The following is an 18,278-nucleotide window of genomic DNA, read 5'->3' as shown; positions in this document are numbered from 1 at the left end:
TTGTCAGAATAAGTCAACATAACTCAAGAAATCTGTAATTCATATTGAAGTTTTGCCGAAGGAGGTCTTAGTCGCGCAATTGTACATCTAGCTAAGGAGTTTAGTGGGGTATTTCTGACGTTTGATAATGTACACCAACACTTGTCCATTATATCTCTAAGCCTGAGCCAGCCACTTCATATGAAACCAAAGAGAAGCTAACCAGCTTGTGCTACACTAAATGCAATGTTCCTTCAATAAGTAACATGTACCATTGTAGCATTTTTGCCAATTGTATTGAAAGCAGTAACTTTCAACACAATTGTACTCTGAACATTTCATGACTCTAGTACCAACAAAATGTATTCAAAATATCTTCTGAAGTTTGGTAGTTGCATTTTGGTTAAAATATGGCCGTTTTTTCTATTTCCTGAAAAGTTCCTGTTTTGGAGATAAGCGGCTTTCATCTGACAGCGTTGAATAGTAACTGCAGCCAAGCAGTGGGTGGGTGTGTTCTACGGAGACCCACAAGGATAGTAAAACAAGGAAAATTCTCCCTCGTGGGGACATTTCCCACGTCCCCATGAGGACAAAGGCTATTTTAGGTTTAGGGGTTAGGTATAGGGTTACAATTATGGATAGGGTAAGAGGTTTAGGGTTAGGAGTTAGGTTTAGGGTTTGGGTTAAGGTAAGGGAAAATAGGATTTTGAATGGAAATACATTTTAGGTCCCCACGAGGATAGAAGGACAAAACGTGTGTGTGTGAGAGAGACAGAGACTAATATTGTAGATGTGAGGCTGGGAGGTACGTATCAGGGTGCTCATTAGACCACCAGAAGGTGAAGACAATACAGGACCTAGATATAATTACATAATATCCGGGACATTGACCATAGATAGGGACAGGAGGCTAATCCATCGGGACAGGAGGCTAATCCATCGGGACAGGAGGCTGATCCATCGGGACAGGAGGCTGATCCATCGGGACAGGAGGCTAATCCATCGGGACAGGAGGCTAATCCATCGGGACAGGAGGCTGATCCATCGGGACAGGAGGCTGATCCATCGGGACAGGAGGCTGATCCATCGGGACAGGAGGCTAATCCATCGGGACAGGAGGCTAATCCATCGGGACAGGAGGCTAATCCATCGGGACAGGAGGCTAATCCATCGGGACAGGAGGCTAATCCATCGGGACAGGAGGCTAATCCATCGGGACAGGAGGCTGATCCATCGGGACAGGAGGCTAATTTAATTTCTGCAACAGCAGCTGGAGTACAGGTTAGGGAACAGGTAAACCCTCACGGACAGACTACGTAAATGGAGGCTGATCCATCGGCTAATCGATCGGGACAGGATGCTAATCGATCGGGACAGGATGCTAATCGATCGGGACAGGAGGCTAATCCATCGGGACAGGAGGCTGATCCATCGGGACAGGAGGCTAATCCATCGGGACAGGAGGCTGATCCATCGGGACAGGAGGCTAATCCATCGGGACAGGAGGCTAATTTAATTTCTGCAACAGCAGCAGAGCAGCAGCAGCTGGAGTACAGGTTAGGGAACAGGTAAACCCTCACGGACAGACTACGTAAATATAAGCATCTGACCAAATTTAGTGAGATTTAGACCAAAAAGGCTCTGACTTTTGAGTTTTCACCTCTTCCACGGCCCGGCTCCAGTGTCTCACTGGGCTATGGCCTCAGTGGACCTGCTCTGACTCGGGGCCAAAGCCCAGGCCGCTGGTACTTTAACATAAAAATGGATAACTGTGAACATGGAATTCAGCAGCTCTTGGAGAACAGGTGGGAGTCACATTGAAATGTCAATTGGACAGCAGGACACGTTTGTCACAGTCAGTACCTTTAAATATCTATTGTATTATACAATCTGTTGGACTCCTCTGTCCTCCATGTCTTAATCTATTGTATTATACAATCTGTTGGACTCCTACTTTTGTATTTTTAAGGTATCTGTGACCAACAGATGTATATTTGTATTCCCAGTCATGTGAAATCCATAGATTAGGGCCTAATTCATTAATTTTAATTGACTGATTTCCTTATTTGAATCAGTTAAAATCGTTGAAATTGTTGCATGCTGCGTTCATATTTTCGTTCAGTATAAAACAAATGTGTAGTTTGCCGTCACCCCATTGAACCAGTTAACACAAGAACTGCCAAAGGCCAACGGCAACTGACGTTGGAATTTGTAAATAAAAACAATCTGCCAAAAAAAATTGCAACGTCATCCTCCTCCTCACATGACTTTCCCAGAATATTTACATTTTAAATTGATCAGTCAGAAATGTTACAATCACAAACAAAAAAGGTATTTAGAGGCTGTTAACCAGTTTTTTTTTTTAACGGCTATTACCAATTTAAGGGGCCAAGACAAAATGTGCCGAAGGGCTTTGCTACCCAGGCGCTAAGGAGTCTCTCTCCTCACTGAATGAATGTCATTAATTTTACATTTTAGTCATTTAGCGGACGCTCTTATCCAGAGCGACTTACAGTTAGTGAGTGCATCCATTTTGTCATACTGGCCCCCCGTGGGAAACGAACCCACAACCCTGGCGTTGCAAGCGCCATGCTCTACCAACTGAGCTACACTGGGTTAATGGGGTGAACGGGCAACAGAAAGCAGACAGAAACTGATAATTGTGCATGTGACCTCACAATTGAATTGGAATGATCTGAATGATGAGGATGATTGAATTTAGAACAATAATGTAATGATGAAGGATTGTGGGCGGTATATAATTATTTTATGACGAAAGGCTGGAAATGGTATACCATCTCCCCTCGGACTGTACTCTGGCCTGTTGCTGTTCTCTACAACATGGCTGCTATCAACGCCCACGTGTTGACAAGACAGTCAAGCGGGAGAGATTTCATCATGGATCTTGACTCGTGAGCTTTGTGATACACCCACGAACGCCAAGAAAGAAACTACAGCCGCCAAGCAGGCAGCCAAGGAGGCAGCAGCGCGTCCTGCTCTCCCTCTTCCCCACTCAATACAACTCACACTTGGGAAAAATGAGACAATGTCAGGTAAAGGTGCACAGGAAACAAGGCCCATGAAAACTGTGCGCAGTGCAACTGATGTGTTTGTGGGGCTTGCTCACACAAAGCCCAGATGCTGTGTGCTGACTGTGGACCCAAAGCATAAAGAGAAGACTGAAGCTGTGTGCTGACTGTGGACCCCAAGCATAAAGAGAAGACTGAAGCTGTGTGCTGACTGTGGACCCCAAGCATAAAGAGAAGACTGAAGCTGTGTGTTGACTGTGGACCCCAAGCATAAAGAGAAGACTGAAGCTGTGTGCTGACTGTGGACCCCACGCATAAAGAGAAGACTGAAGCTGTGTGCAGACTGTGGACCCCAAGCATAAAGAGAAGACTGAAGCTGTGTGCAGACTGTGGACCCCAAGCATAAAGAGAAGACTGAAGCTGTGTGCTGACTGTGGACCCCAAGCATAAAGAGAAGACTGAAGCTGTGTGCTGACTGTGGACCCCAAGCATAAAGAGAAGACTGAAGCTGTGTGCTGACTGTGGACCCCAAGCATAAAGAGAAGACTGAAGCTGTGTGCTGACTGTGGACCCCAAGCATAAAGAGAAGACTGAAGCTGTGTGCTGACTGTGGACCCCAAGCATAAAGAGAAGACTGAAGCTGTGTGCTGACTGTGGACCCCAAGCATAAAGAGAAGACTGAAGCTGTGTGCTGACTGTGGACCCCAAGCATAAAGAGAAGACTGAAGCTGTGTGCTGACTGTGGACCCCAAGCATAAAGAGAAGACTGAAGCTGTGTGCTGACTGTGGACACCAAGCATAAAGAGAAGACTGAAGCTGTGTGCTGACTGTGGACCCCAAGCATAAAGAGAAGACTGAAGCTGTGTGCTGACTGTGGACCCCATAAAGAGAAGACTGAAGCTGTGTGTTGACTGTGAACCCCAAGCATAAAGAGAAGACTGAAGCTGTGTGCTGACTGTGGACCCCAAGCATAAAGAGAAGACTGAAGCTGTGTGCTGACTGTGGACCCCAAGCATAAAGAGAAGACTGAAGCTGTGTGCTGACTGTGGACCCCAAGCATAAAGAGAAGACTGAAGCTGTGTGTTGACTGTGAACCCCAAGCATAAAGAGAAGACTGAAGCTGTGTGCTGACTGTGGACCCCAAGCATAAAGAGAAGACTGAAGCTGTGTGCTGACTGTGGACCCCAAGCATAAAGAGAAGACTGAAGCTGTGTGTTGACTGTGAACCCCAAGCATAAAGAGAAGACTGAAGCTGTGTGCTGACTGTGGACCCCAAGCATAAAGAGAAGACTGAAGCTGTGTGTTGACTGTGGACCCCAAGCATAAAGACCAGATTGATCCATGAGTAAAAGGTGTAAAGGACGTCCCGCTGCTTGCTTAAGAGAGTCCCGCTTCGTCCTGATTAGGTTCACACCGAGGCTGGAACCCAGGTCCTCTGCCTTGCTAGACAGCCCGCCTGAAGCATCTTACCAGTCAGCTAACTCTATGCTGGCGCAAGTTGGGACACTTCAGGCTTAGGAGTGAGTTGCACACATCCCATGTGCTACACAAGCACGGGTGTAAGGGTGCATTACAGTGTCCGATACAATCTACAAATGACCGATTTTATATATTTTCATGGATATATTTCCACCAATATTTATTTATGAAATTCATCCTTTTACAACCGTTCACGGACTGGTGCTTTTGTCGGAATAAAGCTGTAACTGGACTGCATTATTTACTATAACTAATAATAATCTAATCTATAAAAAGTTGATCAAATGGATTACATTGTAATGTTTTTCTTGTAAGGGAAACGAAAATATGCTATTATTTTTATTTTATTTTTATTTATTTTTTTGAAATATGCAAAACATTCTTGACCATCTAAATAACTATTGTTATATTTTACATGGATATATTTCTACTACTATTTCTTCATGCAATTCATCCTTTACAATTGTTTATCCACTATTTATGAAGTGTGGTTCTTGTTTGCACACCTTGCAGGTTGATATGCATCTGATGCCAACGTTCTTAACGTTCTCTAGTGGGTTCTTATAGGCTGTTCTAGTGTTAAAAAAAGACACAAATCTGGTGTTTCTACGACAAACAGTTTTTGTTATATTTCAGTCTTCTGTGATGTATATAAAGTGTAATATTGGGATGCAAACTCAAAATCGAATACACTTCAACTCTATATCTGACATGGTACAGGTGTCTTCTTTTTTTAAAGCCCATAACCATGTGTGTGAGGTGTGTACTTTTGTTTCAAAGTAGATTTGTAGGCCAGGCGATTCTAGTGTTAAAAGGGTGCAAAGGCCTCACCATGACAGGGTTAGGGTTAGTGGTGTTATTGAGACAGAGGGGTAAGGCCTCACCATGACAGGGTTAGGGTTAGTGGTGTTATTGAGACGGAGGGGTAAGGCCTCACCATGACAGGGTCAGGGTTAGTGGTGTTATTGAGACAGAGGGGTAAGGCCTCACCATGACAGGGTTAGGGTTAGTGGTGTTATTGAGACAGAGGGGTAAGGCCTCACCATGACAGGGTTAGGGTTAGTGGTGTTATTGAGACAGAGGGGTAAGGCCTCACCATGACAGGGTTAGGGTTAGTGGTGTTATTGAGACAGAGGGGTAAGGCCTCACCATGACAGGGTTAGGGTTAGTGGTGTTATTGAGACAGAGGGGTAAGGCCTCACCATGACAGGGTTAGGGTTAGTGGTGTTATTGAGACAGAGGGGTAAGGCCTCACCATGACAGGGTTAGGGTTAGTGGTGTTATTGAGACAGAGGGGTAAGGCCTCACCATGACAGGGTTAGGGTTAGTGGTGTTATTGAGACAGAGGGGTAAGGCCTCACCATGACAGGGTTAGGGTTAGTGGTGTTATTGAGACAGAGAGGTAAGGCCTCACCATGACAGGGTTAGGGTTAGTGGTGTTATTGAGACAGAGGGGTAAGGCCTCACCATGACAGGGTTAAGGTTAGTGGTGTTATTGAGACGGAGGGGTAAGGCCTCACCATGACAGGGTTAGGGTTAGTGGTGTTATTGAGACAGAGGGTTAGGGTTGGATTTAGAGCCCAGGGTCAGGGGTCAGGGGTCAGAGACTCACCACTCCAGGGAAGATCTTGCCCAGTCTGTCGACGGCAGCGAGGGCCTTGGACTTGCCTCCTCCCAGACAGTCCTCAAACTCATACAGTGGCTGTCTCACTGGGTTGGAGTAAGAGATCTTAGCGTTGTCCACGAACGTGATGTGTCTCACTCCCCAGCCCTGCAGAGCACAACACATCAACAAGATTACATCTCACTCCCCAGCCCTGCTCAGCACAACAACATAGTAACGAGGTTAACCAGCCCTGCTCAGCACAACAACATAGTAACGAGGTTAACCAGCCCTGACCACCACACCAACATAGTAACGAGGTTAACCAGCCCTGACCACCACAACAACATAGTAACGAGGTTAACCAGCCCTGACCACCACAACAACATAGTAACGAGGTTAACCAGCCCTGACCACCACACCAACATAGTAACGAGGTTAACCAGCCCTGACCACCACACCAACATAGTAACAAGGTTAACCAGCCCTGACCACCATAACAACATAGTAACGAGGTTAACCAGCCCTGACCACCACACCAACATAGTAACGAGGTTAACCAGCCCTGACCACCACAACAACATAGTAACGAGGTTAACCAGCCCTGCTCACCATAACAACATAGTAACGAGGTTAACCAGCCCTGACCACCACAACAACATAGTAACAAGGTTAACCAGCCCTGACCACCACACCAACATAGTAACAAGGTTAACCAGCCCTGCTCACCACAACAACATAGTAACGAGGTTAACCAGCCCTGACCACCACAACAACATAGTAACGAGGTTAACCAGCCCTGACCACCACAACAACATAGTAACGAGGTTAACCAGCCCTGACCACCACAACAACATAGTAACGAGGTTAACCAGCCCTGACCACCACAACAACATAGTAACGAGGTTAACCAGCCCTGACCACCACAACAACATAGTAACGAGGTTAACCAGCCCTGACCACCACAACAACATAGTAACAAGGTTAACCAGCCCTGCTCAGCACAACAACATAGTAACGAGGTTAACCAGCCCTGACCACCACACCAACATAGTAACGAGGTTAACCAGCCCTGACCACCACACCAACATAGTAACGAGGCGGGTGAGTAATATCCACCGTCGTAGTACAGATGAAGCCCGAGCTGGAATGTGAAGCTAACTGAAGCTGGTTAGCTTTAGAAAACCCTGAGTAGATCCAGCTTGCTTCGTAGGATAGCCCTCTGGGTACAACACTGAACTTAAAGCACTATGACAAAGCAGACATGGGTGAAATACTTCAGTTGTGTTGATTTAGATCGGTACAATAGAGCCTAGTTGGTTCCCAAACACTGCCCACCAAAGCTAACATACACTATATATACACAAAAGTATGTGGACAGCCCTTCAAATGAGTGGATTCGTCCATTTCAGCCACACCCGTTGCTGACAGGTATATAAAATCGAGCACACAGCCATGCAATCTCCATTGACAAACACTGGCAGTAGAATGGCCTTACTGAAGAGCTCAGTGACTTTCAACGTGGCACCATCTTAGGATGCCACCTTTCCAACAAGTCAGATTGTCACATTTCTGACCTGCTAGAGCTGCCCCGGGTCAACTGTAAGTGCTGTTATTGTGGAGTGGAAACATCTAGGAGCAACAATGGCTCAGCCACGAAGTGGTAGGCCACACAAGCTCACAGAACGGGACCGCCGAGTGCTGAAGCACGTAAAAATCGTCTGTCCTCGGTTGCAACAATCACTACCGAGTTCCAAACTTTACGCCATATCGCCCAACCGCCCTCACAACCGATAACCACATGTACTGTAACCTCACCAGCCCAGGACCTCCACGTCCGACTTCTTCACCTGCGGGATCGTCTGAGAACACCCGGTCAGCTCAAACGAAGAGTTGCTGCACAAACTGTCAGAAACCGTCTCAGGGAAGCTCATCTGCGTGCTCGTCGTCCTCACCAGGGTCTTGACCTGACTGCAGTTCGGCGTCGTAACCGACTTCAGTGGGCAAATGCTCACCTTCGATGGCCACTGGCACGCTGGAGAAGTGTGCTCTTCACAAATTAATCCCGGTTCAACTGTACCGGGCAGATGGCAGACATGGCAGACATCGTGTATGGCATCGTATGGGCGAGCGGTTTGCTGATGTCAATGTTGCGAACAGAGTGCCCTATTCTGGCGGTGGGGTTATGGTATGGGCAGGCACAAGCTACAGACAATGAACACAATTGCATTTTAAATCGATGGCAATATGAATACACAGAGATACCGTGACGAGATCCTGAGGCCCATTGTCGTGCCATTCATCCGCCGCTATCACCTCATGTTTCAGCATGATAATGCACGGCCCCATGTTGCAAGGATCTGTACACAATTCCTGGAAGCGCAAAATATCCCAGTTCTTCCATGGCCTGCATACTCACCAGACGTCACTCATTGAGCATGTTTGGGATGCTCTGGATCGAGGTGTACGACAGCGTGTTCCAGTACAGGCAATTATCCAGCAACTTCACACAGCCATTGAAGAGGATTGGGACAACATTTTACAGGCCACAATCAAACTGTTAAATGTTGGCCCTGTCCATAAACCGTAAAGTATTCAGACCCCTTGACTTTTTCCACATTTTGTTAACGTTGAAGCCTTATTCTAAAATTGATTTTGATGTTCTCATCAAATCTACACACAATACCCCATAATGACAAAGCAAAAAAATCTGAAATATTACATTTACATAAGTATTCAGACCCTTTAATCAGTACTTTGTTAAAGCACCTTGGGCAGCGATTACAACATCGAGTCTTCTTGGGTATGACACTACAAGCTTGGCACACCTGTATTCTCCCATTCTTCTCTGCAGATCTTCTCAAGCTCTGTCAGGTTGGATGTGGAGCGTTGCTGCACAGCTATTTTCAGGTCTCTCCAGAGATGTTCGATCAGGTTCATGTCTGGGCTACGGCTGGGCCACTCAAGGACATTCAGAGACTTGTCCCGAAGCCACTCCTGCATTGTCTTGGCTGTGTGCTTAGGGTTGTTGTCCTGTTGGAAGGTGAACCTTAGCCCCAGTCTGAGGTCCTGAGCGCTCTGGAGCAGGTTTTCATCAAGGATCTCTCTGTACTTCGATCTGTTCATTTTTGCTTAGATCCTGACTAGTCTCCTAGTCCCTGCCGCTGAAAAACTTCCCCACAGCATGATGCTGCCACCACCATGCTTCACCGTAGGGATGGTGCCAGGTTTCCTCCAGATGTGACGCTTGGCATTCAGGCCAAAGAGTTCTATCTTGGTTTCATCAGACCAGAGAATCTTGTTTAGGTGCCTTTTAGCAAACTCCAAGCGGGCTGTCATGTGCCTTTTACTGAGGAGTGGCTTCCGTCTGGCCACTCAACCATAAAAGGCCTGATTGGTTGAGTGCTGCAGAGATGGTTGTCCTTCTGGAAGGTTCTCCCATCTCCACAGAGGAACTCTAGAGCTCTGTCAGAGTGACCATCAGAGTCTTGGTCACCTCCCTGACCAAGGCCCTTCTCCACCGATTGCTCAGTTTGGCTGGGCGGCCAGCTCTAGGAAGAGTCTTGGTGGTTCCAAACTTCTTCCATTTAAGAATGATGGAGGCCACTGTGTTCTTGTGGACCTTCAATGCTGCAGCCAGGACCTCAGAAAAAAAATTGTAGACCTCCACAAGTCTGGTTCATCCTTGGGAGCAATTTCCAAACGCCTGAAGGTACCACGTTCATCTGTACAAACAACAATACGTAAGTATAAAAACACCTTGGGACCACGCAGCCGTCATACCGCTCAGGAAGGAGACGCGTTCTGTCTCCTACCCCTCTGCAAAACATGACTTAGTACTTGGTGGCAAAACCCTTGTTGGCAATCACAGAGGTCAGACGTTTCTTGTAGTTGGCCACCAGGTTTGCACACATCTCAGGAGGGATTTTGTCCCACTCCTTTTTGCAGATCTTCTTCAAGTCATTAAGGTTTCGAGGCTGACGTTTGGCAACTCGATCCTTCAGCTCCCTCCACAGATTTTCTATGGGATTAAGGTCTGGAGACTGGCTAGGCCACTCCAGGACCTTAATGTGCTTCTTCTTGAGCCACTCCTTTGTTGCCTTGGCCGTGTGTTTTGGGTCATTGTCATGCTGGAATACCCATCCACGACCCATTTTCAATGCCCTGGCTGAGGGAAGGAGGTTCTCACCCAAGATTTGATGGTACATGGCCCCGTCCATCGTCCCTTTGATGCGATGAAGTTGTCCTGTCCCCTTAGCAGAAAAACACCCCCAAAGCATAATGTTTCCACCTCCATGTTTGACGGTGGGGATGGTGTTCTTGGGGTCATAGGCAGCATTCCTCCTCCTCCAAACACGGCGAGTTGAGTTGATGCCAAAGAGCTCCATTTTGGTCTCATCTGACCACAACACTTTCACCCAGTTCTCCTCTGAATCATTCAGATGTTCATTGGCAAATTTCAGACGGGTCTGTATATGCTTTCTTGAGCAGGGGGACCTTACGGGCGCTGCTGGATTTCAGTCCTTCACGGCATAGTGTGTTACCAATTGTTTTCTTGGTGACTATGGTCCCAGCTGCCTTGAGATCATTGACAAGATCCTCCCGTGTAGTTCTGGGCTAATTCCTCACCGTTTTCATGATCATTGCAACTCCACGAGGTGAGATCTTGCATGGTGCCCCAGGTCTGGAGACTGGCTAGCCCATTCCAGCCTTGTGTAGGTCTACAATCTTGTTCCTGACATCCTTGGAGAGCTCTTTGGTCTTGGCCATAGTGGAGAGTTTGGAATCTGATTGATTGATTGCTACTGTGGACAGGTATCTTTTATACAGGTAACAAGCTGAGATTAGGAGCACTCCCTTTAAGACTGTGCTCCTAATCTCAGCTCGTTATCTGTATAAAAGATACCTGGGAGCCAGAAATCTTTCTGATTGAGAGGGGGTCAAATACTTATTTCCCTCATTAAAATGCAAATCAATTTATAACATTTTTGACATGCGTTTTTCAGGATTTTGTTGTTGTTATTCTGTCTCTCACTGTTCAAGTAAACTTTAAAAAATTATAGACTGATCATGTCTTTGTCAGTGGGCAAACATACAAAATCAGCAGGGGATCAAATACTTTTTTCCCCTCACTGTATATCGACATAACCTGAAAGGCCGCTCAGCAATGAAGAAGCCACTGCTCCAAAACCACCATAAAAAAGCCAGACTACGCTTTGCAACTGCACATGGGGACAAAGATCGTACTTTTTGGAGAAATGTCCTCTGGTCTGATGAAACAGAAATGGAACTGTTTGGCCATAATGACCATCGTTATGTTTGGAGGAAAAAGGGGGACGCTTGCAAGCCGAAGAACACCATCCCAACCGTGAAGCACGGGGGTGGCAGCATCATGCTGTGGGGGTGCTTTGCTGCAGGAGGGACTGGTGCGCTTCACAAAACAGATGGCATCATGAGGAAGGAATATTATGTGGATATATTGAAGCAACATCAAGACATCAGTCAGGAAGTTAAATCTTGGCCGCAAATGGGTCTTCCAAATGGACAATGACCCCAAGCATACTTCCAAAGTTGTGGCAAAATGGCTTAAGGACAACAAAGTCAAGGTATTGGAGTGGCCATCACAAAGCCCTGACCTCAATCCTATAGAACATTTTTGGGCAGAACTGAAAAAGCATGTGCGAGCAAGGAGGCCTACAAACCTGACTCAGTTACACCAGCTCTGTCAGGAGGAATGGGACAAAATTCACCCAACTTATTGTGGGAAGCTTGTGGAAGGCTACCAGAAACGTTTGACCCAAGTTAAACAATTTAAAGGCAATGCTACCAAATACTAATTGAGTGTATGTAAACTTCTGACCCACTGGGAATGTGATGAAAGAAATAAAAGCTGAAATAAATCTCTACTATTATTCTGACATTTCACATTCTTAAAATAAAGCAGTGACCCTAACCGACCTAAAACAGGGAATTTTTTACTAGGATTAAATGTCAGGAATTGTGAAAAACTGAGTTGAAATGTATTTCGCTAAGGTGTTTGTAAACTTCCGACTTCAATTGTATATATTCTCCACGTTCCAATGAACGTATGTAAAACATACCAGGAGCTCAGCATTAGAGTCACCTCAAGCATGTCAAAGTATATTGACATGTAGTTTTTGACCTGGTCTGGTCAGAAGGTATACAGGATATATTCTTGCTGGTCTAGGTTTCCATTAGGTAATCTAAAACATAGCAGGTGCTCACCATTAGAGTCCTGGCTACGTTGCAGCCCAGTGTACCAGCCCCAAGCAGCAGACACTTGGTAGAGGTCACTTTGTCCAGATCCAGAGAAGGCACCAGCCTCCAGCGCATCAACTTCAGGTTGAGATCCACTGACGACTCTGCCAGTCTGGTGTGTTAGATTAAAAGAATGTTAGATAGACACTAGATAACACAACATTTTCTGATGCATATAGAGTTAGTCTCACGATGTACCCTGATTGATTGATTGATTGATTGATTGATTGATTGTACCTCTTAGGGTCCATACATTCACTGAGGTTGACCATCCGGGGCCCCAGGGCCCCTTTAGGGTTCTTCTCCCATCCTACACTCTTTGGACACACTGAGGGAACAGAAAGCAAAGACCGTTGACAATGACAGACTATTGATTAGTGGAGACAGTTGACAATGACAGACTATTGATTAGTGGAGACAGTTGACAATGACAGACTATTGATTAGTGGAGACAGTTGATAATGACAGACTATTGATTAGTGGAGACAGTTGATAATGACAGACTATTGATTAGTGGAGACAGTTGATAATGACAGAATATTGATTAGTGGAGACAGTTGATAATGACAGACTATTGATTAGTGGAGACAGTTGATAATGACAGACTATTGATTAGTGGAGACTTGATAATGACAGAATATTGATTAGTGGAGACAGTTGATAATGACAGAATATTGATTAGTGGAGACTTGATAATGACAGACTGTTGATAATGACATAGTTTTGATTAGTGGAGACAGTTGATAATGACAGACTATTGATTAGTGGAGACTTGATAATGACAGAATATTGATTAGTGGAGACAGTTGATAATGACAGAATATTGATTAGTGGAGACTTGATAATGACAGACTGTTGATAATGACATAGTTTTGATTAGTGGAGACTGTTGATAATGACATATTATCGATAATGGCAGACTATTGATTAGTGTATACTATTGATTAGTGTATACTATTGATTAGGAGACTGCTGATAATGACAGACTATTGATTAGTGGAGACAGTTGACAATGACAGACTATTGATTAGTGGAGACAGTTGATAATGACAGACTATTGATTAGTGGAGACAGTTGACAATGACAGACTATTGATTAGTGGAGACAGTTGATAATGACAGACTATTGGTCAGTGGAGACTGTTGATAATGACATATTATCGATAATGGCAGACTATTGATTAGTGTATACTATTGATTTGTGTATACTATTGATTAGGAGACTGCTGATAATGACAGACTATTGATTAGTGGAGTCTGTTGATAATGAGACTATTGATTAGTGGAGACTGTTGATAATGACAGATTATTGATTAGTGGAGACAGTTGATAATGACAGACTATTGATTAGTGGAGACAGTTGATAATGACAGACTATTGATTAGTGGAGAGAGTTGATAATGACAGACTATTGATTAGTGGAGACTTGATAATGACAGAATATTGATTAGTGGAGACTTGATAATGACAGACTGTTGATAATGACATAGTTTTGATTAGTGGAGACTGTTGATAATGACAGACTATTGGTCAGTGGAGACTGTTGATAATGACATATTATCGATAATGGCAGACTATTGATTAGTGTATACTATTGATTTGTGTATACTATTGATTAGGAGACTGCTGATAATGACAGACTATTGATTAGTGGAGTCTGTTGATAATGAGACTATTGATTAGTGGAGACTGTTGATAATGACAGATTATTGATTAGTGGAGACTGTTGATAATGATAGACTATTGATCACTTTGATGTCTGTTAATTTCTGTTCAACTGAATCCGATCTCACAGGTCAACATCAACAACATACAGTACTTGACCTTCTATGGTAAAGGCTAATTTACAATTTAAAAAAACTATGAAATAAATTCAATAGAAAATGTAAATACAAGTGAATGAAAACTGGGTCATCCTTTGACTGTGATCCACTCCATTATAAGGGTCACACACAGACACACACGTTTGTATTGCTATCCTTGTGGGGACCAAAGAATTGATTCCCATCCAAAATCCTATTTTCCCTAACCCTAAATCTAACCTTTAACCTAACCATAATATTTCCTTGTGGGGACGGGCAAAATGTCCCCACTTGTCCGAATTTTCCGTGTAAGGACTTCTGGTACCCACAAGGATAGTTAAAACAAACACACACACACACACCCTTCTAACCTAAAGCAGACACTGGAGAAAGGAGGATAATGAAGGAATGACTAGCCAGAGAGTCAGAGAGAGGACTCTCCACAGAGACTGGGAGGGGCTACGGAGACTGGGAGGGGCTACGGAGACTGGGAGGGGATGCGGCTCAAATACCACCCTATTCCCTACATACAGTCCCTTCAGAAAGTATTTCACACCCCTTTACTTTTTTTCACAATTTGTTGTGTTACAAATTGGGATTAAAATGGATTTGTCTTTTTTTTTTTGTCAACGATCTACACAAAATATTTTGTCATCTGAAAGTGGAAGGAAAAATTGACATGTATTTTTATTAATGGAAACTAAAAAAAGCCTTTATGGGTAAGTCTCTAACGAGCTTTGCACATCTGGATTGTAAAATATTTGCCCATTATTCTTTTAAAAATTCTTCAAACTCTGTCAAGTTGGTTGTCGATCATTGCTAGACAGCCATTTAAGTCTTGCCATAGATTTTCAAGACGATTTAAGTCAAAACTCTAAATTTGGCCACACAGGAACATTCAATGTAGTCTTGGTAAGCAACTCCAGTGTCTTCAGTGTCCTCAGAAAGTATTCATACCCCTCGATTTATTCCACATTTTGTTGTGTTACTGCCTGAATTCTAAACGGATTAAATAGATGTTTGAATCACCTATGGAAGCTGTGAGTCTGTCTGTGAAGTCTCTTAGAGCTTTGCACAGCTGGATTGTCCATTATTTGCACATTATTCTTTTAGAAATTCAGGAACATTCACTGTCTTCTTGGTAAGCAACTCCAGCGTATATTTGGCCTTGTGTTTAAGGTTATTGTCCAGCTGAAAGGTGAATTAGTCTCCCAGTGTCTGTTGGAAAGCAGACTGAACCAGGTTTTCCTCTAGTCTCCCAGTGTCTGTTGGAAAGCAGACTGAACCAGGTTTTCCTCTAGTCTCCCAGTGTCTGTTGGAAAGCAGACTGAACCAGGTTTTCCTCTAGTCTCCCAGTGTCTGGTGGAAAGCAGACTGAACCAGGTTTTCCTCTAGTCTCCCAGTGTCTGTTGGAAAGCAGACTGAACCAGGTTTTCCTATAGGACTTAGCTCTATTACATTTGTTTTTATTTATTTTTTTAATCCCTAGTCCTTGCCGATGACAAGCATACCCTTAACATGATGCAGCCACCACTATGCTTGAAAATATGAAGAACGGTACTCAGTAAATGTGTTGGATTTGCCCCAAACATAACACTTTGTATTCAGGACATAAAGTACATTTTTTTGCCACATTTTTTTGCAGTTTTACTTTAGTGCCTTGTTGCAAACAGGATGTTTTGGAATATTTTTATTCTGTAGAGGTTTCCTTCTTTTCTCTCTGTCATTTAGGTTAGTATTGTGGAGTAACTACAATGTTGTTGATCCAGCCTCCGTTTTCTCCAATCACAGCCATTAAACTGTGTAACTGTTGTAAAGTCACCATTGGCCTCGTGTTGAAATCCTCGAGCGGTTTCCTTCCTCTCCGGAAACTGAGTTAGGAAGGATGACTGTATCTTTGTAGTGAATGGGTGTATTGATACACCATCCAAAGTGTATTTAATAACTTCACCATGCTCAAAGGGATATACAGTGTCTGCTTATTTTTAAAAAAATTTACCCAACCAATAGGTGCCCTTCTTTGCGAGGCATTGGAAAACCTCCCTGGTCTTTGTGGTTGAATCTGTGCTTGAAATTCACTGCTCGACTGAGTGACCTTACAGATATTTGTATGTGTGGGGTACAGAGATGAGGTAGTTGTTAAAAATCATGTTATTATTATTATTATAATAATAAGCCATTTAGCAGACGCTTTTATCCAAAGCGACTTACAGTCATGCGTGCATACATCCTCCAGATAAAAGGCCAGGCTTTGTGTGTTTGCTCAGCCCTGTGGTTCCGCAGGAGGGTAACCGTGGGATGTGTGTGTTTACCTGCATTGACAGACTGCTCGGGTACCGGTAGTTTGACCTGGAACACGATGCTGTGCTGAACGTTCCTACTACCCTGAAGAGTCCTGTCTCTGAAACACACCACTTCCACCACATCCAGTTGGGAGCCCCTGGTATACACACACACACACAAATATGTACATGGAATGTTATACATATTTGCTTAAAATACTACATGTATACGTTAACGCGTATCCAGGATCATTGCTCACACCACTTTGACGGGCACACACACACACACACACGTGTGTGCATGCACAGAGGAATGCTAACATGTACATAGCTCCGTATCATAATGTTTACGTAAGCTTGACATGCTGTAGGAACATACCTCATGACTCCGTTCACAGCCAAGCTTTATCTAGCTAATATTAAACAATTTACAATAATATTTATTACTAACAGCTTAGTCATGCACAGGAAAGGAAGAGAGAGTTGTACTGGAATATACAGGGGAGGGGGGGGGGATTGGTACGGATCCTTTCCCGGTAGAGGTAGTGTGGGAGTGGATCTGATTGACGTTATATTTTATAGGGATTTAAAAAGAGGAGATGACCCCGCACACTGTGCTTGCCAGTTTCACTTCATGCAAGGTAGCGTGGGGATTTACCATTTGCTGGCTATGAGACACAGCAGATTCCTCCATCAAGCCTTTATCTAGCAACATATAACTGACTATAATAACCTGTTAGTCAGTTATAACTACTGAAATATACAGCGGAGGGATGTGTTCTATGATAACCTGTTAGTCAGTTATAACTACTGGAATATACAGCGGAGGGATGTGTTCTATGATAACCTGTTAGTCAGTTATAACTACTGGAATATACAGGGGAGGGATGTGTTCTATAATAAGCTGTTAGTCAGTTATAACTACTGAAATATACAGCGGAGGGATGTGTTCTATGATAACCTGTTAGTCAGTTATAACTACTGAAATATACAGCGGAGGGATGTGTTCTATGATAACCTGTTAGTCAGTTATCACTACTGGAATATACAGCGGAGGGATGTGTTCTATAATAACCTGTTAGTCAGTTATCACTACTGGAATATACAGGGGAGGGATGTGTTCTATGATAACCTGTTAGTCAGTTATCACTACTGGAATATACAGGGGAGGGATGTGTTCTATGATAACCTGTTAGTCAGTTATCACTACTGGAATATACAGCGGAGGGATGTGTTCTATGATAACCTGTTAGTCAGTTATAACTACTGGAATATACAGCGGAGGGATGTGTTCTATGATAACCTGTTAGTCAGTTATCACTACTGGAATATACAGCGGAGGGATGTGTTCTATGATAACCTGTTAGTCAGTTATCACTACTGGAATATACAGGGGAGGGATGTGTTCTATAATAACCTGTTAGTCAGTTATAACTACTGGAATATACAGCGGAGGGATGTGTTCTATAATAACCTGTTAGTCAGTTATCACTACTGGAATATACAGGGGAGGGATGTGTTCTATGATAACCTGTTAGTCAGTTATAACTACTGAAACATACAGCGGAGGGAGGTGTACTCATCCCCTCCCGGTAGTGTGGGATGTGATTGATGATGTTATGTTTGGGACATTTACCATTTGCAGGCTAGGAGAAATAGCAGATTCCTCAGAGGCCATCCTGGATGCTGGGGCAGAGTGCAAGGATCATAAACACCCACGGTTATCTGCAATATGAACAAACCATATTTTAATCTAACCTTTTACCCAGGAAGTCTCATCGAGGCCAAAATACCGCTTCTCCAAGGGAGACGTTTCACAAGAGGTC

The 18,278-nt window shown here is 44.0% G+C and overlaps 1 protein-coding gene across 1 annotated transcript in view; it reads right to left on the bottom strand.

The window, feature by feature from the left end:
• The window catches only part of atg7 (ATG7 autophagy related 7 homolog), a gene marked incomplete at its 3' end in the record, with an annotated part of 83,900 nt that overhangs the window by 49,247 nt on the left and 16,375 nt on the right, over positions 1-18,278 (bottom strand). Inside the window, exons 8-12 of the mRNA XM_084167700.1 lie at positions 18,089-18,177; positions 16,483-16,610; positions 12,607-12,697; positions 12,337-12,481; positions 6,100-6,258 (exon numbers count right to left, since the gene is read on the bottom strand). Coding sequence (XP_084023826.1) covers positions 6,100-6,258; positions 12,337-12,481; positions 12,607-12,697; positions 16,483-16,610; positions 18,089-18,177 — 612 coding nt within the window. The remainder of the gene's footprint in view (positions 1-6,099; positions 6,259-12,336; positions 12,482-12,606; positions 12,698-16,482; positions 16,611-18,088; positions 18,178-18,278) is intronic.

Source organism: Coregonus lavaretus (assembly GCF_964263955.1).
Source record: "Coregonus lavaretus genome assembly, chromosome: 8".
NCBI lineage: Eukaryota > Metazoa > Chordata > Actinopteri > Salmoniformes > Salmonidae > Coregonus > Coregonus lavaretus.
This window is presented reverse-complemented; position numbering and strand designations above follow the sequence as displayed.